Source organism: Schistocerca gregaria, chromosome 10 (assembly GCF_023897955.1).
Source record: "Schistocerca gregaria isolate iqSchGreg1 chromosome 10, iqSchGreg1.2, whole genome shotgun sequence".
In the NCBI taxonomy this organism is placed as follows: domain Eukaryota; kingdom Metazoa; phylum Arthropoda; class Insecta; order Orthoptera; family Acrididae; genus Schistocerca; species Schistocerca gregaria.
Genome location: NC_064929.1, coordinates 198,682,196 through 198,707,815, shown reverse-complemented (window position 1 = coordinate 198,707,815; position 25,620 = coordinate 198,682,196). Strand labels below are relative to the sequence as shown.

Sequence of the window (25,620 nt, the reverse complement as noted above, 5' to 3'; positions counted from 1 at the left end):
AACAGATGCAACAGAGGACCACCAAAGTAAATGGAATCTGGGATACTACTCTTTGAAAACATTTGGTTGAACTCTCGAGGAAAGCACTGCCAAAATGATAAAAACAGATTTTTAAAATGCTTTCTAAAAGAAATATAATTTTTTACAAATCAAGGATAATCTGATTATCTCCAAAATTTAGTTTTGTATTGTAGGTGCTTTATGATGAATAATAGTGTTGGTGATTGCATATTGCTGTAGAGAGGAGGTATAAGTACCACATAAATTGATATCCATCATATCAATTTTTAAGAGCTTGCAATTGTTGAGTCCTTTAGACAGTTATAACATAACTGTCACAGTGGATGCTATGAGTGCAAAGTACCAATACTACGAGCACACTAACCATCCACTCTGCAGTGCAGATTGAAGGTGTGAAAGTCAATAAAAACATTACTCTGAATAGCAACTAAATAGTAATATTTATAAATAATGGTCACATTGTTAGTTTGACATCAGCAGCACTACACACCACCACATTAACACCACACGTAAAGACAAAACAATAAATTATGGAGAGAGAGAGCAGTTCTCTTGTCCAGATATTCCTGTTTCTGCCTTTGTTCACACTGTCCAGTTCCTGTCCATTGCTACAAAGTCACTGTGCCTTCTTCAGTGCAACCTGCAAAAACAAAAATAATAAATTAATTTATCTTTAAACTTTAAAATCTACACGCAAGATGAAGTATAGAACTCAACACAACTTTGAAGACTTAGACACAGCCAATAAATCTAAAAGAGAGCAAAAACATTCAAAATAAGAATCTCCTACAAAATTTTTCTCAATCGCATAATACGCTATGTCCAAGATAAATGTGGCCCTGCATCAATAACATGCATATTAAACCTTAGGAAAACAATTTTATTTAAAAGTAGAATGTACTTTTAAAAGGCTACAACAAATAACAGTGGAAGCTGTGAAAATTAACAACATCTGCAACACTATAGAAAGATGGGCGGAAATAAGAAAATGACAATGTGTTGCTTATGGTGTGAGGCTGTTTTTATTTTGGCCATACTGTATATTACTTTGCAGCGTATCTCGTATATGATACATAAAAATTATGGGCCTGTGACACAAGAACTTGACGCAGGCTGCAACAATGTAGCTCAACTGCATACATCTGGCTTTGGATTAAGTTATTTGGGGACCAAAGCAGTCCAGTCACAGAAGATTACAGATTTTGAATGGGCACAACAATGTGAATCATAGTATTCAATTACAACATGAGTGTAGGTGAAAGTTTGTGTGTAAGACAGCAGACACCCAATTTGTTTCATTTCACCTTGTGGTCAGATTGCCACCTTACTGGGTATTGACACTGACAAGTCCTATCATTTTGACAGCTTCCTTCACAATGTTTGCCACCCTCATTGCATTGCCATTCACGAACAGCCTGTCAGTAGTGATAAGCAGTCCCTCTCCCACAATGAACAAGCTCTTGAGTAAGATAGCAAAGACACTACCCTCCAAAAATGGTCTATTAAGAAATACTCCATGCCACATGCTTCTAGCAGCTCTCTCATCATTCCACGTTACTTGCTATCACATATGACTGGGACTAGACAACGTATATTACCTGCACTGTGGTCACTTTGTTTGTGCATAGACTCGAGAACTATTCTTCCCAAGCTCCACCCTACATCCCACCAAAAGGCATTCCACTGCCTACCTTAAACAAGTAATAACTACGTTCAATCCTACATCCACTCAAAACTCTCCCAGCACTTTTCTTTTTGTGTACCAGCCAGGTTTTTTTTACTATTATATCATTTACATACATTAATTTCTACTGTAAATAATTGTAATGTAATATATCATCATGTCAGAGATGGAAAAGGACTTGAAATAACAGTTGAATGGAATGAATAGTCTTTAAGAGACATTACAGTAAGAAGAAAACAGATTGCTACTCACCAAACAGAGGAGGCGGAACAATAAAAAGAGACTGCTAAATATTTGAACTTTGGGAAAAGAAGGCCTTATTTGGAAATAGAAAACACACACACAAATATCTGTTCCCAAAGAAGGACCTTTCTGTCTGAGAGCTGAAATGGTTATCAGTTTTTTTTCATTGTGACTGTCTGCATTTATTTGGTGAGCACCATCTATATTCTTTATAATATTGTTGTTAATCCCATCATGAACTTTCCATTGTTTTATTTTTTAGTTACAACATGAACACTGGGAAGAGAAAAGCAAGGGTGGTGGGGAATTTAACTCAATTACAACTGATTCTCGAATTAGATTACAAGATGGGGAAAGTAATAGATGAGTTTTGCTATTAGGGCAGAAAATGAACTGATGGTAGCAGCAGTAGAGAGGATATGAAATGCAGACTGGCAAAAATACCAAGAAAAGCTATAAATAATAATGTTAACTTCAAACATAAATTTAAGTGTATGGAAGTCTTATTTTTACAACTATTTGTCAGTAGGGAAGGCGGTTATTGCTGAAACAACTGGTTTCAGATTTTTTTTATGTCCAGTTTAGCCTTATTGCTTAAAATAACTGTCTTCTGAAATATTTTTTTTTGTTTTTTATTGCTATTATTTCTGCCAAAAAAGGTAGGCACTGAACGATGCTTGAAATATTCTAGGTCTCACTCAGGCTTCTGCATTACACTTTTCAAGACACATAGAATCAAAATATTAAACAAAGTAGGTAAATAAATGAATGTTTAGCCTGTCCATCATTTGCTGCTTTTCTTGAAAAGTAATGATTGGTTGAACACTAAAAAGTTCACCATTATTCTCCTCCTGATTCTAATTATTTAAATCTCTGCTCAAAAATGTTGTGACTCGCCAATCTTTCAAAGTACCACCGCGCAGTTATGTGCATCCTCTACATGCGGCGCTGTCTGCCAGCCATGCAGCAGCAGTGCCACCTAAGCGGCCAGCCAGCCAGCGGCCGCTAGACTCGAACTCAGTTATGATTTGACTGTTCAAGTGTACGCACGTCTTACTCTGTTTACTTGATCTGTGATTTTCATGTATTGCGATTTCCTTGAAACATATTTGTTCAACTAGAAGTTATATAAATTGGCAACGAGGTAGTGATTTTTTTTTTCCCCATCATTGACCCACATGTTTCCATGGTTACTTTAGAGCAACTATTGCAAGGTCCGATAGAACAGGAAACGCTTCTCACAAATGCGATTCGTGATTTCATTGCGGCATCAAATGCGGGGCGTCTCTCTTCGTTGTCTCTACCTCTTTTTCCTCCTTATGACGAGACGGCGGAAGACTGGTCTGATTACGAAAAACGTCTTTGACAGCACTTCTTGGCATTTCATGTCGCGAATGAACAAACATGTAATTCTCTGTTCCTTTCATGGATTTCACCTCAAATGTATCGGTTGTTGTCGCACTTGGCTCCTCTGAAAGCACCTGCGTCTTTGCGCGCTTCAGTCTTGCGTCTCCTTCACCAAGGACACTGGGGTGTCTCTCGCACAAAATCTCTCGCGCGCCGTCATGTGTACTGGCCTGGCATCGACTCTGAAATCGTACACGTTGTCGCTGCCTGCGGCCCTTGTGCGTCATAGGCTGCTGCCCCAAAGTTATCTTTGCCATCGTGGCCTTCGCCTGAGAAGCCCTGGGACCGTATTCATGCTGACTTCGCGGGACCTTTTTTAGGTACTTATTAGCTTCTCATTATTGACGCCTACTCTAACTTTCCTTTCATTATCCGTTGCACGTCGCCTACCACTGCGGCAACCACAAATGCTCTAGCTCGCAATTTCTCTTTGGACAGCCTTCCCTCTACTCTTGTTATTGATAATGGTCCGAAATTTGCCTCTTCCAATTTTGCGGATTTTTGTGTCCGTCACGGCGTCATGTATGTCACAGCACCTCCATTCCATCCACAGTCAAACGGTGAAGCTGAACGACTGGTCCGCACATTTAAGGCTCAGATGCGGTAGCTCCTGACTTCTTCTGCTGCTGATGATAATGCACTTCTCCAATTTCTGGCTTCTTACCGTTTCACCCCCATGGACGACCACAGCCCGGCTGAGCTCATACATGGCCGACAACCCAGCACACTACTTCATCTTCTGCGGCCTTCCACCTCACGGCCGCGGGTGCCTTCGCTTGGCTGGTTCACCGCTGATGACCTTGTATGGGTACGGGGATATGGCAGGCGGCCAAAATGGAGTCATGGCCACATCTTACAACACCGTGGCCTACGCCTGTATGAAATCCAGACAGACACGGTTGTTGCAGTGCGTCATTCGGACCAGCTTCGGCCTCATGTGCCGGCAACGCCTGTTCCGGATGCCGCTACACCACCTTCGGATCTACCTGACGCTCAGGATACTGGAATCTCTCATTACTCACAACGCAGTCCTCTCACCATCATATCACTGCCAGCACAAGAAATGACACCACCATGAGACGTGCTCATGCAGGAACCAGATGACCATCATCTGTCGGAGCAACTCTACTCGTCTCCTCCTCCTACGGACACGCACACATCGCCCGTGTCTCCTGTTATAACAACTGGACTTGCCACAACGGGCAGATTGGTGCACGGGGCCCCAGCTGATTTGACCCCCACGTCTCCTGTCATCTTGACCCGTTATCATAGGGGACACTTCCGTACGTACGGGAAGCCTCCTCCTCGAGACTTTACGGCCAGTCAAACAACACCTATGGACATTAGCAATCTACAGGCCACCTCCATCAAGACCTGTGCAAAAACTTCAAAGGGGGGAAAAGTGTTGTGACTCGCCGATCTTTCAAAGTGCCGCCACGCAGTTACGCGTGTCCTCTACATGTGGCGCTGTCTGCCAGCCATGCAGCAGCAGCGCCACCTTACTGGCCAGCCAGCCAGCGGCCGCTAGACTCGGACTCAGTTATGATTTGACTGTTAAAGTGTACACACGTCTTACTCTGTTTACTTTATCTGTGACTTTCATGTATTGAGTCTTCCTTGAAATATATTTGTTCAACTAGAAGTTATATCAAAAAATTATGTTATAATTGATGATCGTGCACTATATGGGCATTAGGAATAGTCGGAGTGAAGAGGTGAAAACCTAGGTCAGAGTACTCTATCTTTCGTGCTAAGTTGCACATTTCAAAATGCTAAAAGCCAATAAAGACACCTTATGTAGACACAGACAGCAGATCAGCTACTTTCTATTTTTGCTGTAAACTACAAATGAATTGTTAAGTTTTTAATTTATAAGACATTGTGTACAATTTGTAGCATTCTCTCTTTTTAATTATTTTGAATTAAAAGTCTGTTTTGGTCAAACATATTTAGATGTTTTCTTTTTAATGGGAATTTGAATACAACTGGTTTTTACTGACAAAATACTCTTACAAAAAATTAAAATGAACAATTTAGATAGTAGGCAAAATATAACATTTACCAGGAATGATTACATGACAATTGTTAAAATTTCAATAATGAATTAATCCATTGGTCAAAATTTATTTTTTAATGTGTTCAGAAATACTAGTTCTGTAATGTATTTGTATCTAAGTTCAGCCCTTTCATAAGAAACAGCTTCTCAAAGATGAAACCAAGCAGAACACCCTACTAAACCTGTTTTTAAAAATATTTTATTTGAAAACCAAAATTTTCAGGACCATTGATATGGTAAACTGGTATAACAGTTTTATACCTGAGTGTCAGTAAAAAATAAAAATACCTGTTATAACCATGACCAAACAAATTCCAAAAAATACCTGTTATTCAGAACTAAAATATCAGTACCAGTTTTAACTGGGCGGTTTTTCCCATTCCTATTTGTTGGTGGTGCAGCTTTATACAAAACACGGATTATAAATAGTCCAGACAAGAAGAGAAGAACAGCACGAATTCGGTGCTATAGAGGAATGATCAAGTCAGCAGGTTGGATAATTAATGAAGAAAGACTTCCCACCAGGTTTGAGTATACAAAAAATGCTCAAATCAATGTGTGTTGTAATAGCTTTGCAGAGATTAAGACACTTACACAGAATAGATTAGTGCTGAGATCTACATCAAGCCTGTCTTTAGACTGAACACTATGACAAAGATGCTTCCAACCTAAAAATGGTTGTAGATTTAGCAGTGACAATACAGTCACTGCAATTACATATAACATTGTTGAAGAAACAGTACAATATAACTGACTCTGTGTCAATTTACTAAATAAATGCAAAAAAGTGTGCACCCACAGCACATTATTACTGCTTGTTATGTATATCTTTATGTTCGAAAGTACGTAGCCTAACAGAAAAAGTGAAGTACCTAGAATACACAGAGGGATGTCAATGTAACTTTGTGTACATACTCACCATCAAATGCTATGTAAATGATTAAAAGCCACAATCCTCTGTGACAGCTAGAACAGCCACAAGAATGTTGTTCACAATTAGCATTGTTACCAGATCTGACAATGGATATAACTGGCACAAACAGTATCAGATGTTAAGCTCAATATTAAGGACACAGGTATGCGGCACACTCGTATTAGGGAGCATTCTCAGCACCAGACAGATTTCGAAAGGGGCTGATCAAATTGTACAGTACCCAGATGCGTTGGGCATTCAGATGTGACAGTCATCTGACGTGGGACTACACGGGAACGTGAGGGCAGGCATACCCCTCGGCAGTTTCCAGTCGACCACGTCTGACCACCAAAAGTAAAGGTCACCATATTGGGTACTGAGCACATCGCAACCCCTCCAAGTCTGTGCCTACCATCTGAGAACAACATTCTGTAGTACCCTACAACATTGGTCGGTGACTATCACTATTACCATCTCCTGCGTACGCTGCTGTTAACACCACAACAGAAATTGCTGCGTACGGAATGGTACCGTGATCAGGATGCGTAGACTGCTGTCGAATGGCATTACACTGTGCTCAGCAATGTACGGCTATCCCACATGATCAATACTGGTGAGTCAGCTCGTGGTAGCGTTTTTGCTTCCCGAGCACGGGGTCCCAGGTTCAATTGCCAGTGGGGTCAGGGATTTTCACCTGGCCCAAAATGACTGGGGTCGTCATCATCATTCATTACTATTATGGTCTGAGGAAGGCAATGGCAAACCACCTCCACTAGGACATAGCCTAGTACAGCAGTGCAGGTCTCCCGCACCGTTCCCCTACACTCTGTCGAGAAGCACGGGACGTCATTTTGAAACATAACAGCCCATTGAGGCCTATTTAAATGTACAATTCCCAGTCTAATTCAGGATTGAAAATGCAAACAAAATATGTAACTCATCCAGAAAAACTTATAACTGAGAAAATAACTGTTTAATCTATTTCAGTTCAAAGTGCACAAGCTCTGTAAATGAAGGGAATAATTCCTGTGAAGGGAGTCTCCAGTAATTAATAGAAAATATAAATGTATTATTTTAATTTATATCTAAAAACAAAGATGATATAACTTACCAAACGAAAGCATTGGCATGTTATAGACACACAAACAAACAAACACAAACACACACACAAAATTCAAGCTTTCGCAACCCCAGGTTGCTTCATCAGGAAAGAGGGAAGGAGAGGGAAAGACGAAAGGATGTGGGTTTTAAGGGAGAGGGTTAAGGAGTCATTCCAATCCCGGGAGTGGAAAGACTTGACTTAGGGGGAAAAAAGGACAGGTATACACTCGCGCGCGCGCGCCCACACACACACACACACACACACACACACACACACACACACACATATATATAGAAAGAAACTTCCACATGGGAAAAATATATTAAAAACAAAGATTCCAAGACTTACCAAGCGGGATAGCGCCGGTAGACAGGCACAATAAATAAAACACACAAACACACACACAGAATTTCTAGCTTTCGCAACCAACAGTTGCTTCTTCAGGAAAGAGGGAAGGAGAGGGAAAGACGAAAGGATGTGGGTTTTAAGGGACAGGGTAATGAGTCATTCCAATCCCGGGAGCGGAAAGACTTACCTTAGGGGGAAAAAAGGACAGGTGTACACTCGCGCACACACACATACCCATCCGCACATACACAGACACAAGCAGACACTTGTAAAGGCAAAGAGTTCGGGCAGAGATGTCAGTCGAGGCAGAAGTACAGAGGCAAAGAAGTTGTTGAAAGACAGGTGAGGTATGAGGGGCGACAACTTGAAATTAGCGGAGGTTGAGGCCTGGCGCATATCGAGAAGAGAGGATATACTGAAGGGCAAGTTCCCATCTCCGGAGTTCGGATAGGTTGGTGTTGGTGGGAAGTATCCAGATAACCCGGACGGTGTAACACTGTGCCAAGATGTGTTGGCCATGCACCAAGGCATGTTTAGCCACAGGGTGATCCTCATTACCAACAAACACTGTCTGCCTGTGTCCTTTCATGCGAATGGACAGTTTGTTGCTGGTCATTCCCACATAGAAAGTGTCAGAGTGTAGGCAGGTCAGTTGGTAAATCACGTGGGTGCTTTCACACGTGGCTCTGCCTTTGATCGTGTACACCTTCCGGGTTACAGGACTGGAGTAGATGGTGGTGGTAGGGTGCATAGGACAGGTTTCACACAGGGAGCGGTTACAAGGGTAGGAGCCAGAGGGTAGGGAAGGTGGTTTGGGGATTTCATAGGGATGAACCAAGAGGTTACGAAGGTTAGGTGGACGGCAGAAAGACACTCTTGGTGGAGTGGGGAGGATTTCATGAAGGATGGATCTCATTTCGGGGCACGATTTTAGGAAGTCGTATCCCTGCTGGAGAGCCACATTCAGAGTCCCGGGAAGTATCCTGTCACAAGTGGGGCACTTTTGGGGTTCTTCTGTGAGAGGTTCTGGGTTTGAGGGGATGAGGCAGTGGCTCTGGTTATTTGCTTCTGTACCAGGTCGGGAGGGTAGTTGCGGGATGCGAAAGCTGTTTTCAGGTTGTTGGTGTAATGGTTCAGGGATTCAGGACTGGAGCAGATTCGTTTGCCATGAAGGCCTAGGCTGTAGGGAAGGGGCCGTTTGATATGGAATGGGTGGCAGCTGTCATAATGGAGGTACTGTTGCTTGTTGGTGGGTTTGATGTGGACGGATGTGTGAAGCTGGCCATTGGACAGATGGAGGTCAACGTCAAGGAAAGTGGCATGGGATATGGAGTAGGGCCAGGTGAATCTGATGGAACCAAAGGAGTTGAGGTTGGAGAGGAAATTCAGGAGTTGTTTTTCACTGTGAGTCCAGATCATGAAGATGTTGTCAATAAATCTGTACCAAACTTTGGGTTGGCAGGCTGGGGTAACCAAGAACGCTTCCTCTAAGCGACCCATAAATAGGTGGGCATACGAGGGGGCCATCCTGGTACCCATGGCTGTTCCCTTTAATTGTTGGTATGTCTGGCCTTCAAAAGTGAAGAAGTTGTGGGTCAGGATGAAGCTGGCTAAGGTGACGAGGAAAGAGGTTTTAGGTAGGGTGGCAGGTGATCAGAGTGAAAGGAAGTGCTGCATTGCAGCGAGGCCCTGGACGTGCGGGATATTTGTGTATAGGGAAGTGGCATCAATGGTTACAAGGATGGTTTCCGGGGGTAACAGACTGGGTAAGGATTCCAGGCGTTCGAGAAAGTGGTTGGTGTCTTTGATGAAGGATGGGAGACTGAATGTAATGGGTTGTGCAGATGGATATGTGTGTGTGTGTGTGTGTGTGTGTGTGTGTGTGTGTGTGTGTGTTTGTGTGTGAGTGTGCGCACGCGCGAGTGTATACCTGTCCTTTTTTCCCCATATATATATGTGCGGATGGATAGGTGTGTGCGTACGCACGTGTGCGCGCGAGTGTATACCTGTTTTTTTTTTCCCCCCTAAGGTAAGTCTTTCCGCTCCCAGGATTGGAATGACTCCTTACCCTCTCCCTTAAAACCCACATCCTTTCGTCTTTCCCTCTCCTTCCCTCTTTCCTGATGAAGCAACCTGGGGTTGTGAAAGCTTGAATTTTGTGAGTGTCTTTGTGTGTCTATCAACATGCCAATGCTTTCGTTTGATAAGTTACATCATCTTTGTTTATAGATATATTTTTCCCACGTGGAATGTTTCCCTCTATTATATTCATTTATATTATATTCATATTTTAAATTGTAAGACAATTCCAGGGGCAGATGTGGACTCTGACCACAATCTATTGGTTATGACCTGTAGATTAAAACTGAAGAAACTGCAAAAAGGTGGGAATTTAAGGAGATGGGACCTGGATAAACTGAAAGAACCAGAGGTTGTACAAAGTTTCAGGGAGAGCATAAGGGAGCAATTGACAGGAATGGGGGAAAGAAATACAGTAGAAGAAGAATGGGTAGCTTTGAGGGATGAAGTAGTGAAGGCAGCAGAGGATCAAATAGGTAAAAAGACGAGGGCTAGTAGAACTCCTTGGGTGACAGAAGAAATATTGAATTTAATTGATGAAAGGAGAAAATATAAAAATGCAGTAAATGAAGCAGGCAAAAAGGAATACAGACGTCTCAAAAATGAGATCAACAGGAAGTGCAAAATGGCTAAGCAGGGATGGCTAGAGGACAAATGTAAGGATGTAGAGGCTTATCTCACTAGGGGTAAGATAGATACTGCCTACAGGAAAATTAAGGAGACCTTTGGAGATGAGAGAACCACTTGTATAAACATCAAGAACTCAGATGGAAACCCAGTTCTAAGCAAAGAAGATAAAGCAGAAAGGTGGAAGGAGTATATAGAGGGTCTATACAAGGGTGATGTACTTGAGGACCATATTATGGAATTGGAAGAGGATGTAGATGAAGATGAAATGGGAGGTACGATACTGCATGTAGAGTTTGACAGAGCACTGAAAGACCTGAGTCGAAACAAGGCCCCCGGAGTAGACAACATTCCATTAGAACTACTGACGGCCTTGGGAGAGCCAGTCATGACAAAACTCTACCAGCTGGTGAGCAAGATGTATGAGACAGGCGAAATACCCTCAGACTTCAAGAAGAAAATAATAATTCCAATCCCAAAGAAAGCAGGTGTTGACAGATGTCAAAATTACCGAACTATCAGTTTAATAAGTCACAGCTGCAAAATACTAACACGAATTCTTTACAGACGAATGGAAGAACTAGTAGAAGCCGACCTCGTGGAAGATCAGTTTGGCTTCTGTAGAAATGTTGGAACACTTGAGGCAATACTGACCCTACGACTTATCTTAGAAGAAAGATTAAGGAAAGGCAAACCAACGTTTCTAGCATTTGTAGACTTAGAGAAAGCTTTTGACAATGTTGAGTGGCATACTCTCCTTCAAATTCTGAAGGTGGCAGGGGTAAAATACAGGGAGCGAAAGGCTATTTACAATTTGTACAGAAACCAGATGGCAGTTATAAGAGTCGAGGGGCATGGAAAGGAAGCAGTGGTTGGGAAGGGTGTGAGACAGGGTTGTAGTCTCTCCCCGATGTTATTCAATCTGTATATTGAGCAAGCAGTAAAGGAAACAAAAGAAAAATTTGGAGTAGGTATTAAAATCAATGCAGAAGAAATAAAAACTTTGAGGTTCGCCGATGACATCGTAATTCTGTCAGAGACAGCAAAGGACTTGGAAGAGCAGTTGGACGGAATGGATAGTGTCTTGAAAGGAGGATATAAAATGAACATCAACAAAAGCAGAACGAGGATAATGGAATGTAGTCGAATTAAGTCGGGTGATGCTGAAGGAATTAGATTAGGAAATGAGACACTTGAAGTAGTAAAGGAGTTTTGCTATTTGGGGAGCAAAATAACTGATGATGGTCGAAGTAGAGAGGATATAAAATGTAGACTGGCAATGGCAAGGAAAGCGTTTCTGAAGAAGAGAAATATGTTAATATCGAGTATAGATTTAAGTGTCAGGATGTCATTTCTGAAAGTATTTGTATGGAGTGTAGCCATGTATGGAAGTGAAACATGGATGATAAATAGTTTGGACAAGAAGAGAATAGAAGCTTTCGAAATGTGGTGCTACAGAAGAATGATGAAGATTAAATGGGTAGATCACATAACTAATGAGGAAGTATTGAATAGGATTGGGGAGAAGAGAAGTTTGTGGCACAACTTGACCAGAAGAAGGGATCGGTTGGTAGGACATGTTCTGAGGCATCAAGGGATCACCAATTTAGTATTGGAGGGCACCGTGGAGGGTAAAAATCGTAGAGGGAGACCAAGAGATTAATACAGTAAGCAGATTCAGAAGGACGTAGGTTACAGTAGGTACTGGGAGATGAAGAAACTTGCATAGGATAGAGTAGCATGGAGAGCTGCATCAAACCAGTCTCAGGACTGAAAGCCACAACAACAACAACATATTCATATTATTGTAAATTCTTATTTGAGAGTTTATTCTTGAAAGAATTAACAGACATGTACTAATATCGTAGTGTACTTACTGTACTGAGCAGACATATGTTTATATATGTATTCTCAGTTATTTTAATGGCTGCAATGTCGGCAGAGGGGTCAGTCTGGTATTAGTTTTTGAGCAGTGAGCATGTAGCTGCTCCAATTGTATTGTAAGTATTGTTTGCCATTGTAATAATACTTTAATTTTGTTTTAAGGTACAATAAATGTGTTTTAAAATAATATGACACAAGATGATTTTTAATTTTAACTTTTCTGAAGTTGAAATTTTACAGTAACTGTCTCCAGGACTTTCGCAGCGACAGAATGCCTCATATGACGAGTAAAACAACCGCTAAGAATGTTATAATTTCCATTACACGGCAGTGACTGGAGGGGACGGGGCCGGCAGTGGCCGAAGGGGAGGGTGTCTCCATTCGTGCAATGTTTTGGAGTAACACTCCAGTGTTACACCTCATGTCGAGATGTGTGGAGCCATCGAGTATTACTTCCAGTTACGGCTGGTGGCGACTGAGGGAACTCTGACAGTACAACCGTACATCTCTGATATCCTGCCTCCTCGTGTGTTACCTCGCCTGCCATTTTGCAACAGTTATCCACACAGCACTTATCTCTAGGAAATCCCTGCACGATGCTTAGGTACCTCTGTGGTCCACAAGATACTGACATGTTTTCCCAATTGAGCATGTGTGGAACCGGCTTCAGAATCTTCTTCGTCCTAGTGCCAGTATATAGGATATCGAGGACCAGTTGCAACAGTTGTGTGTCAGTTTGTCTCTGGAGAGGATGCAGTGCCTTCACGACACCTTTGCCAACCCAATAAGTGCACGCACCTCAGCCACAGGGGTGCCTCAACTCTGCAATCAATCAATTAACATCACATACCCTTCCTAGCCGTGAAGTTTCAATTCGCTTATTTCTCCCCTCCTGAGTTTTTCACTTTTTTTGTCAGGCAGGGTAGTTTTTGAACCACGACTTAGAATCTAATATTAAAAGAAAGATCCTTCCTCAGTTTCTTCAGAGCTTTACTCTTTCAAGATTTGCATCTCACGTAATCGTTTCAGCTTTCTAGTTTCTGTTACTCCTCATTAACATATATCATCGTAAAGTTGTAGGTGATATTTAAAATAATGTAGACAATACAAAACTTATGGTCAAACCACCATTATAATGAGGAAAGTCTTATAAAAATGTGAGTACACTTCGGCTCATATTCAGTCACCGTAACCACTTCTGTTTTTGGCAACAAATGAAAATGAGTCATCAGCAGAGATACATTTCCTCAAGTGACCATGTAATTGGTGTTCAAAGAAGAAATGAAAAGATAAAAAGACAAATGTTGCTTCATAACCACGAAGTCAAATGGACTACATTACGTTGCAGTCACACGACATGGCGGATATTATGGGCAGTAGTTGATGGAAATGGACAGCCCTTTATGAGATAATCTTTTCACTGAGAACTCATAAGAAGTGTACGAAAGTGGAGAGTCGTTTCTGAGGGTGACAGACAGCTGCATTTCACTACATTCATCTAGTGTTGTAACGTCTCTGAAGGCAACAGCATTGTCCAAAACAGTCTCAGAGATCTTCCACTGCTCCAGTCACACTGTGTGTCTTTCTCTAGGAGTTACGCCTTTTTTCCTCCCTGTGTCTTTCCCAGTTTGACTTCCACTGTAAAGAACTGAAAATTCTGCAGGTGCACCAAGTCAAGTTTGCCAACTGACTGAAATCCAGAAAAGTCAGTTACGCAGTATTGCTTCCGTTCCTTATGCACATATGACAGAAAGCATACATTGCAAGCTAGAGTAATAAGCAAGCATTTTAAACGAACAATAATATCAATTCTGAATGACACTGTCCATCTGCTGACCTGAGACTAGAGCTAGCCGTTAGGGGACGGTGCGGTGGCCAGCTGTTTGAGCCGCCTCTCCAGGAACTGCACCCTCTTCACCAGGCTGTCACCGACACCTGCAAACTCGGCGTGGTGTACGCGAAGAATGCGGTAGCCGCGGGCAGTCAGTAACCTCTCCGCAAGTGCGGCAGGACCTGCAGGAGGGGGCGGGGAACCGCGCCCGCGACACACCTCCGCGTAGCTCCACACCAGCACTGCTACCCTGTGGAAGATGTAAATGTAAAGTATTTGAGGATACATTACAGCTCTGAACAAAGTGCAGTCACCTTGGTGGTGATAGTTTTATGTGAATTAGAATGTGATCTCAGGTATGTTTCTGTGTCCAGTATCGCCCCCCCCCCCCCCCCTCCCCGCACTCTTTCTGCAGGAGACATCCTCAGAGGTTATAAAGACAAAGATAGTTAATGTTCATTCATAAACGTGTTTAGCTTCCTAAAGCTGCCAAACTGTTTATAGGTAACGGCACAGTAGTCAAGTCGTGATGTCGTCTGACCCCTGCCAAAGACCACACAGTCCTGTACGATCAAGCCATTACTAAAAAGATCGCTAGTAACAAGTCATTTCCAATAGCTGTCATATCTTGCTGTATCAGTTTTGCACCAACAGTGGGAGAATCCCAGGTCGACTACACGTGCTTTCGAGATGTTGGAAGGACTCAGTTGGTGACTAGCGGTCGAGGTAATGGTCGGGCTGTGATGTTACTCACACACACAAATAAGTCACACATATCTGAAGGCTGAAGATTCAACTAAATACTTAAGGATTACAATTAAAAATAACCTAAATTGGAATGTTCACATAGACAATGCTGTGGGTAGAGCAAATGATAGGCTGTGATTCACTGGCAGAATACAGGTCTAATAAAAATACTGCTTACACTATGCTTGTTCACCCTATTTTGGAGTATTGCTGTGCAATGTGGATCCGCATCAGGTGGGACTGACGGATGAGGTCAAAAAAGTTCAAAGAAGGGCAGCTCGTTTTTTATTATTATGTAATATGGGAGATAGTGCCACAGACATGATACGTGAATTGGAGTAGCAATCATTAAAACAAAGGCGTTTTTCATTGTAACGGAATCTTCTCATGAAATTTCAATCACTAGTTTCCTCCTCCGGTTGTGAAAACATGCTGCTGACACCCAACTACATAGTGAGAAATGATCATCATGATAAAATAAGAGAAATCGGGGCTCACACGGAAAAATTTATGTGCTCGTTTTTCCTGTGCAACGTTCAAGAGTGAAAAGGCACAGAGACAACTTGAAGGTGGTTCATTGAACCCTCTGCCAGGCACTTTATTGTGAATAGCAGAGTAATTACACAGATGTAGATGTAGTGATGTTGGACTGAGAGAGACTGACCATAGCCCATAAACTTTGATCAGTGCAAATTAAAACTGTGTTTAAATTTAGTGAATTATCATTTCAGAACATCCATTAAATATAGTTTGCTATAAGAATAGGATGCAGGGGACAGGTTGGTTTACTGCACACAGTTCAATTCAATAGGTGCCTGCATAACTCATACAAAAAACCCTTTGACTCATCTGACAGTCACAAACTTGAGTGAACATCGTTATTCTGAAAAATATAAGAAAAGGGGTGGGGAACTTACATATCACATGTAACATGGCGCACAAGATTTAACACAGTTTGTTTTGTATAGCACTAAGACTCAAACTGGTCTAGTTTCAATCCTTTGTTTCTGTTAAAGCAAACAGTGTCAATTCATCCATCATATAAGTTTTTAACATGTTGTATGACTTCACACTCTTTAGCAGTGTTCAGATGAAGTTACGTAACTGTCACAAATTACAGAGAAATGACTTGTCTCACTAAACAAGTATATTCTAAAAATTAACCAATTACATCCTTATATAGCTTATGAAGATGCGTTGTGCACAAGGGCACAAAACATTGCCACAGAAACATTCCTCAGATAGTCCACAACTTCCTGTACTGCTTTTTTTGCAGTCTTCCTACTAACATGAATTTTGATAGCTTCCTGCTTCGTTGTAAAATTATCTTTTCTTTTTTACATTAAATTTCTAAGTTGGCACTCATTTTGATCATCTTATTTTTCAATGATTGACACATTTAAAATCTGTAACATTTGCCAATTTATTTATTATTTTCACTAAAATGAATTGTTTTGTAGTACTTTTATCATTTTCCAAATCCATACACTGCAGCAACATAACAATTTGATAACTAATACTTGCAGCAAACAACACAGATCCTCAGAGGAGAGTAACCTTTCTCAAAGATCTGCATGAATAAGGGCATTGTTTTTAACGAAAACAGTAATTGTGTAAAATAATGACAACAAATACAGGTGGAAACCACAAGACGCCTCCCTGCATACTTTTTAGAACCATGAAAGAGTGTACGGTGCACTTAGATGCCTATGTCAGTAGAATGACTTCTCAGCATTCTTCCGAGGATTCGCAAAGCACATCGAGCATGGCTTGAAGCTAGGACAAACATGAGGATCATTTTGCAAAGCAAATTACAGGTAGACAACACTGAAAATTTAACACTGCAACAGTGGTGAAAATTGTAGAATTGAAGCATAAACGAGAACTTTGTTTCTTCACAGCACTCTCTGCCGGTATGCACTGAACCTGAAATTAAATTTGAACGGGTATCAGGTACTGAAAGTATAAGGTCATACACTGAAATAAACTTTCCATGGCAAAAATTTAACAGAAATCTAGAGTGCTTTAGGTGGAGTTTGTGATGAGTTAACTGTCAAGATTACTACCCTATACTACCGGTCTAATCATTTTCATGTTGGCTGTGTGACCATAATGATTATCACACAATAGAAAGGACAAAACAGCAACAGACGAACCAACTGCAAAACTTGTAACAGGCTCTCTTTGTACACATCCTCAGGCAACATCTGAAGAACTTTTGAGACTAAAGGGATTCCACTGACATAAGTATCCTGAATTATGACACATTATTTAAATATTAGAAAACTTTCTTTGGAGTGGATCCCTTGCTGTTTGACTGCTGATCAGAAGCCGAAATGGCTGGGCAGTGAAGCCCTGACAGATCACAGATTCAGTATTATTGCATCAAATTGTCAGTAATTGTGAACTAAGAGACAGCTGTTGAACTACTCAATTTGAGCCTTACAAAACATCATGTTCAAGGCATCAGTCAAGCCGCTGTTGAAGTGTAAGGATGCCTGATATAAATGCGCGTGAGCGCGTGTGCGTGTGTGTGTGTGTGTGTGTGTGTGTGTGTGAAATCGATTTTTCAGAGGTACAGTGAGGCAGCACAACAATGTGTTGGACAACAATTTTTGGGTGGTAAAATATTTGTATAAGTAATAGAAGGCAGTGAATGACAACCAACAGGGTTCTTAGGCATCTGAATAACACAAACATCACAGCTGTCACTAAGCTCTTCAAACTGTTGGGAAATCTAAAACAACTCTCAGAGCAGATCCACAATAAAAACAACAGAAAAAGCCAAAGTTGAAAAATGTTTCTTAGTCCAGTATATGTTTTTGTGATGTTAAAATTTAAGCCTAATTTTCTGATCTATAGCTGATGCAATATGCCACTTGTGCACACGTATGGACAGATGATATGTTTTTGTGATGTTACAATTTAAGCATAATTTTCTGCTGAAAAATGGCATGTATTCTTAAGGTAATACATGGGAGTCACCCAGAAAGTTAAGAACTTTGTGGCCCAAATACATAAAAACAAAAGATATCAACACAAAACTTTATTTACGAAGTTACAGTACCTTACTCTATTTTTCATTAGAGTCACCACAGCTGTCCAGGAACTTACTGCTAAGTAGAACCAGCTTTTCAGTTCTCATGTTCTACTCCACTACTGCCAAAGATTTGACCTAGTATCTCACTGCTTTGAGGTCTTCATCATTTGTGAGCTTTTTCCACCCAAAAATTCCTTTCATTTTGGGAATAAAGGAAAATCACTTGGTGCCAAGTAAGGTCTGTAAGAAGCATGTCCAAAAATTTCCCACTTAAGACACTGAATTTTTTGCTATGTTCCTGCTGACACGAGTCCGCACAGTATCATGAATGAAAAAGATCTTTGCCAATAACACAACACATCTCATGTTTTGAATGGTGCACCAAAGTCTTTGAAGAGTTTCACAATGGGCCTCTGAACTGATTGTGTCTCCTCTTGGCAAAAACTCAGAAAATGAGTGGCACTACACACTTCACATCTGGCGGAATTTTCGATTGGTGCCACCATTTTGAAGGGTTGCAGAACAAATAGATGTGACTGCTCAGCATAAAACCTCCGCTCACAGTGAGAGGAGCTAACTGACACACTTGTGACAGGAGTGGTGGGGGATTGGGGTCAGATGTGGCACGCAATCGTTCTTACTTTCTGGATGACCCTCATAAATCGACAATTACATATAAACATAACGTAAACAGTAACAATAACATAGTGTTCACATAGTCCAAATACACAATTTTGTATTGTTTGTATCCAGAAGGAATAAATAAATGCCCAATGATAGTGCCACAAATCTGGAGAAACAGATTTGGGAACAAGCAAATATACAACTGTTATTAGCTAAAATGCAAATACGTTTTAAGTGAGCACTAAAACACTGTTCTTTAACTTCAAAAAAAAGAAATCCAGACTTATTGTACTTACTTTGATCCCTTTCTGTCAAAACTGCGAGGTGGAGAGGACTTGTTGTCTGGCTGAGGCAGCGGTAAAGGATTGCATTTCGAGTCAATGAGACACTCGGCATCTGAAAGAGTGTAATTGCTGGAAATTTTGTGTCAGTGCCGGCAAAGAGTATTCAGTTTACACGGAAATAAAATGTTGTAAACAAATCATCTGTTCAGAAGAAAGACACAGGACATGCAATCACCAGTGAATCAAACACTGATAATAGCTCCAAAAAATGTGTGGAACTATGCAACGATTTGGATCAAAATATACCTTTAAAAACACACACACACACATATATATATATATATATAATTACGTGTGTAAAGAAAGGGCATACAGAGTAACAGTACAGAACGATGTTTCTTTAGGTCCTACCACCTTAAGAGCTGATGTTAGAGTTATGTTTATTTCTACTATGAAATACTGGTAACTGGTACTTCAAAGACAGATGTTACAACTGGAGAAGAACGGAGAAAAAAGCACAAATGGAAATAAAAGATGAAGGGTAGATAAAAGGCACAGGAGAAGGTGGAGAGGTAAGAAATGTTAGCATAAAAAGCTATTATAATAATCACAATTATGTAAAATAAACATACACTCAAAATAGCATTTTCTACCGCGGAATAAAACTGTACAAGGAGATTAAAGAAACTTATTTAAAAAGACAGTTAAAAACTACCTGTTAACTCAAACATTCTACACACAGAATGATTAATTAGAAGACACGAGGTAGGAGTTTGATAAAAATGTAACACAAATAATAATAATGATGATAAAACTTGTAACATTCTACATAATATCTTCACACTATACGTTTCCTTCTTTTTTGCTGGAAAAATTTATTCCCACAGCTACGTAATGTTTAATACTAACACTTTATCCTCTTTCCAAGTTCAACATCTCACTCATTATAGAAGAATGCTGAATCAGTCCTTCAGGTTAGCAAATGGTAGGCTGGGATGCACAAAAAGGTCCTGACAGCAGCCGACAGTGAGTGTAGTGTGTGTAGTTTTACGAAACGATGTGCGTGTAGTGTGTGCAGTGACTAGGAGAGAGAGATGAATAAAGTGTAGCATTAGCCTTTCATCATTATTTAGTAACTCATTTGTAAAACAAACAATGGAAAGTCCAGGTCAGAATATCAACTACTACAAAAGGGATGGATTGCTATACACTGTAAAGATGACACACTGAGATGCAGGCAGGCACAACAAAAAGACTGTTAAACACTGAGCTTTTTGCCAAAGCCTTCTTCAGGAAAGAAAGGAAAGCACACACATTCACACAAGTGGCTGGAGGTAGTGGTCATGTGCACACGAGGTGTGCCTGCTTGTGTTAATGTGTGCATGTGTTTTCCTTTCTTTTCTGAAGAAGGCTTTGAGTGAAAGCTCCGTATACAACAGATTTTTGGTGTGCCTGTCCACAGCTCGATGTGTCACCTTTACAGATAGTATCAATCTATTCTTTTCATAATTATTTGTAAAACAGTAATGACACTAGGGGTACACTGAATGAGGTAACACTGTTTTAAGCAGAGTACTCTCAACTTCATCCAGCCAGCCTGATTTAGGAATATCGTGGTTTCCCTAAATTATTCCAGGGAAATCCTAGGGTGGTTCCCCCTATAAGGTTACAGCTGACTACTTGGCCTATCTTTGTCATTCTAGATTTGTAGGTTGTTAAATGTCTGTTCTTCTTACATTTTAATACTGAGACAAGTCCAATATCCTTGTAAAGGAGACCTACAAATAAATACTACTACTACTACATAGAAAGCTTATCTACAAATAGAAGATTATGTTCCTTGTGCAACATGAAATTAGTGTATAATTACCGCACAGATATATCATTTCAGTATATTTACATTTTTGATCCTGATCATAAATCTTAATGAGAATCTTTCACATTGGAACAAATTGTAATACACTGAAAGCCACTGCCTGAAGCTTTCATGTGAATAAAATGTTTGAATTTCTTCACTCTTTCTATTATAAAGTGGATAAAACCTGACTGCGTGAAGGGGAGAGAGTGGAGGGGGAGAGGTAGAGGACCTGTTTATGAAAAAACAGAACTACAGGTAAAACTGAAGAGTGAGAAAGGCAGTTACAGTAACAAATGTGTCAATAAATTAAGTATGAAATATTAACTAGCAAAAGAATAGATGGGAACAGGAGGAACAGAAAGCAACTGCATTTTTTAAACAGATTCCTCCTCAAATCCCTTACTGTAAAAATTTGACAGAACTGTGAAAATACAGGAATTGCTAAGCTGAATAAGAAACGAAGGGTAAGGAGACATCTTATCTAATTAACTTAGTAACATAGCAAGTCTGATACATCTGTGTGGCTTTAGCACGCATTTTGTAAATTACGTTGAACGAGGGTCACTACAAAAGAATTGAACAATATTTTTATTTATTTATTTACTTTTTTAATCAGGCTTTTGTTCTACATCTTTGCTCCTAATGGAGATCACAGAAACATTCTTCTTGCTCATATTCAAATCTAATTCAACCTGTTTCCTCAAGTCATACAGTTATAATACTTCATCAAGATGGTAGCCGCACTTAACATTTGTGTGATGCAATGTGCAACAGAATCGTTGTGTTGTGAGAATGAGACAGTGATAAACATTCAAACGAGATTGTGGAGTGTGTGGGACAATGCTGTTGACTGCTGTACAGTCAGTCATTGGGCAAGCAGGTCAGGTACAAGTGTGCACGCCAACACTTGGGACCTCCCACACAGTGACAGACTGAGCACTGCACAGACTCCTGATAATGTGGAGAGCACTCACAATCTGATTTTTGGCTGATGAATGCATAACAGTGAACAAATTGTGAAGTAGGAGAAGTGAGTGAGTGCAAAAGGTGAAGTTAAAAAAGGTTTGCACCACTATCATCAAGGTCATACGGCTTGTATGGAAAAAATTGAAACACCCACCCTAAAGCTCCAATCTGGCACTGTATAATTATTACCTCTTTGATAAACTGAAAGAATCCCTTTGAGGAACCAAATCCGAGAACTGAAGTTTACTGCACAGTGACGCAAACATGCTGATTCTGGGATGAGAAGTTCCGCCTTGTGCAAGACACCGTTTTTTCTGTTTTGTTTCACCCATAAATGTTTCAGCACTTTTGTTCTATCGGCAGTGGGTTCAATTTTATTTTTAACTCTAAAACTGTTGTTGCATATTAATATTTGTTTTATTTACAATATTATGTAAAAGTTCCATTTATAGCTTAATTGGCGAAAAGTGGAGGTAAGTATTAGTTAACATACCTTACATGATGTTATTGTCCATTTATTTTGGTATTCTGCTACACAATATACAACTTGTCATCTGCAAACAGCAAAATGTAATTTATTTTTTCTGTCTGTTATGCATTTATGAATGGAAATGAGTCAGTATCATGTTCTTTGTGAGTAACTTACAGTTTTGAAGCTGTGGTGCGTTCTCCTGTGTTGTTGGTGAAGTAAATAGGCTTGCTTTTTAACCTATGGTCACTTGGCACTACACTTTTTTCAATTTCTCAAAACATAGGCGGAGTTTTCGCTGCCATTATGCGTTGTTGTGGCTGTGTGGTGTTCATTTGTTTTGTAGTGTGTTACACTGGGTGTGGTGCACGAGTTTGAATTGTATTTGGCGTCAGTGGTGTATGGTATGTGTGTGTGTGTGTGTGTGTGTGTGTGTGTGTGTGTTGAGTACTGGGGCAGAGAGAGACAGAGAGAGATAGATAGACACACACTCTGTGAGAGGGGGAGAGAGAGAGAGAGAGAGAGGGAGAGAGAGAGAGGGAGAGAGAGAGAGAGAGAGAGAGAGAGAGAGAGAGAATGGAGGAGACTGATGGGACACAATATAGATTTAGTGAGTGGCTCTCTGTAAAGATGACAGCACAGGCATATATATATATATATATATATATATATATATATATATATATATAATAAAAACAAAGATTCCATGACTTACCGAGCGGGAAAGCACTGGTGATAGGCACAATAAATAAAACACACAAACACACACACTTGTGTTTTTTTATTGTGCCTATCTACCGGCGCTTTCCCGCTTGGTAAGTCTTGGAATCTTTGTTTTTAATATATTTTTCCCATGTGGAAGTTTCTTTCTAAAATAGAAAGAAACTTGTTTTTAATATATTTTTCCCATGTGCAAGTTTCGTTCTAAAATAGAAAGAAACTTCCACATGGGAAAAATATATTAAAAACAAAGATTCCAAGACTTACCAAGTGGGAAAGTGCCGGCAGACAAGCACAATGAACAAAACACACACACAGAGAATTACTAGCTTTCGCAACCGATGGTTGCTTCTTCACGAAAGAGGGAAGGAGAGGGAAAGACGAAAGGATGTGGGTTTTAAGGGAGAGGGTAAGGAGTCATTCCAATCCCGGGAGCGGAAAGACTTCCCTTAGGGGGAAAAAAGGACAGGTGTACACTCGCGCACACACACACACACACACACACATATCCATCCGCGGATGGATCCATCCTTCATTAAATCCTCCCCACTCCACCAAGAGTGTCTTTCCGCCATCCACCTAACCTTTGTAACCTCTTGGTTCATCCCTATGAAAGCCCCAAACCACCTTCCCTACCCTCTGGCTGTTACCCTTGCAACCGCCCCCGGTGTAAAACCTGTCCTATGCACCCTCCCACCACCACCACCTACTCCAGTCCTGTAACCCGGAAAGTGTACACGATCAAAGGCAGAGCCACGTGTGAAAGCACCCACGTGATTTACCAACTGACCTGCCTACACTGTGACGCTTTCTATGTGGGAATGACCAGCAACAAACTGTCCATTCGCATGAATGGACACAGACAGCAACAAACTGTCCATTCGCATGAATGGACACAGGCAGACAGTGTTTGTTGGTAATGAGGATCACCCTGTGGCTAAACATGCCTTGGTGCACGGCCAGCACATCTTGGCACAGTGTTAAACCGTCCGAGTTATCTGGATACTTCCCACCAACACCAACCTATCCGAACTCCGGAGATGGGAACTCGCCCTTCAATATATCCTCTCTTCTCGTTATCCACCAGGCCTCAATCTCCGCTAATTTCAAGTTGCCGCCACTCATACCTCACCTGTCATTCAACATCATCTTTGCCTCCACACTTCCGCCTCGACTTACATCTCTGCCCATACTCTTTGCCTTTAAATATGTCTGCTTGTGTCTGTGTATGTATGGATGGATATGTGTGTGTGTGTGTGTGTGTGTGTGTGTGTGTGTGTGTGTGTGTGTGTGTGTGTGTGTGTGTCTTTCCGCTCCTGGGATTGGAATGACTCCTTACCCTCTCCCTTAAAACCCACATCCGTTCATCTTTCCTTTTCCTTCCCTCTTTCCTGACGAAGCAGCCGCCGGTTGCGAAAGCTCGAAATTCTGTGTGTGTGTTTGTGCGTTTTATTTATTGTACCTATCTACCAGCGCTTTCCCGCTTGGCAAGTCTTGGAATCTTTATATATATACCACAAAAGCTTTCTTCAAAAACGAGAACACACACACACACACACACACACACACACACACACACACACACACACACACACACACAGGTGACTAATATAGATGTAGATATCTCTGGGGGCTGTGGCCAGAATGCACACTGGCCGCAACCACCAGAGATAGCGGTAATGTGTGCATGAGGTGTGCCACCTTGTTTTAATACATACCCTTTTCTGAAGCAGGCTTGTGTAACAGCCTTTTCATTCTACCTCTCTGCAACTCAACATGTCATCTCTACAGTGAGCAGCAATCTACACTTTTCATTATATTGTTGATATCACAACCTGAATTTCATTGCTATATGAGCGTCATTCCGTAACTCATAGCAACTATTGTGAAAATGTCTAGGATCACAGTAAATACATTTGAAAGTCTACGGCAAACATTACTGAAATCAACTGACAGATTGCGACCGCATGTGGGGATGGTTTGGTACCAGTGCCCGAAAATCCAGTGTGAGGTTGGCTGTGCCACAAGATGGATTCTCCCCACCCGTCCTACTCACCAGACCTCAGTCCATGCAAATTCAACCTAATTCCACAACTGAGGAAAGCGCTGTATTGGACATGCTTTGCAAACAGGGCAAATGTCCTCACACGATTTTGGCGACAGGTGACTCTCACTGATGGTTATGGCAATAGCATTCAACATCATCATCCCTGCAATACTGTGTGTATACACTCGGGAACAATGGTGAAGCACAGTATTTGATTTTGACTCATTTCCGTTCCATTTGCACTTGCGTACAATAAATTTATACAGAGTTCCAATCAGTGTGTTTCATTTCAACCTTTACTGTGACCTTATGTACTAGACCCCTATTTTATGTTGGCACTCAGATACATGCCAATGGGCTTGCCACAGTGGGTAACACCGGTTCCTGTCAGATTACCGAAGTTGAGTGCTATCGAGCTGGGCTAGCACTCAGATGGGTGACCATCCTGCTGCTGAGCGCTTATGGTAAGTGTGGAGCACTAAGTCCTTGTGGGGCCAATTGAGTAGCTAGTTGATTTGGAAGTAGTCGCTTCAGTCACAAAAACTGATAATGGCTGGGAGAGTAGTATGCTGACCACGTGTGCTTCCATATGTGTATCCAGTGATATGTGTGGGGCGAGGAAGAAATAGCGACCTGTTGGTACTATTGGGCCTTCATGGTCTGTTTGGAT

The 25,620-nt window shown here is 41.1% G+C and overlaps 1 protein-coding gene across 2 annotated transcripts in view; it reads right to left on the bottom strand.

Annotated features, from left to right (window-relative positions):
* Nucleotides 1-438: 438 nt before the first annotated feature.
* LOC126293617 (FAST kinase domain-containing protein 4) overlaps nt 439-25,620 on the bottom strand; it is a 74,990-nt gene continuing 49,808 nt past the window's right edge. For both annotated transcript variants that reach the window (XM_049986898.1, XM_049986897.1), the window contains exons 9-11: nt 18,903-19,002; nt 14,202-14,445; nt 439-661 (exon numbers count right to left, since the gene is read on the bottom strand). In XM_049986898.1, the coding sequence (XP_049842855.1) occupies nt 14,214-14,445; nt 18,903-19,002 (332 nt within the window). In that variant the 3' untranslated portion in view covers nt 439-661; nt 14,202-14,213. The remainder of the gene's footprint in view (nt 662-14,201; nt 14,446-18,902; nt 19,003-25,620) is intronic.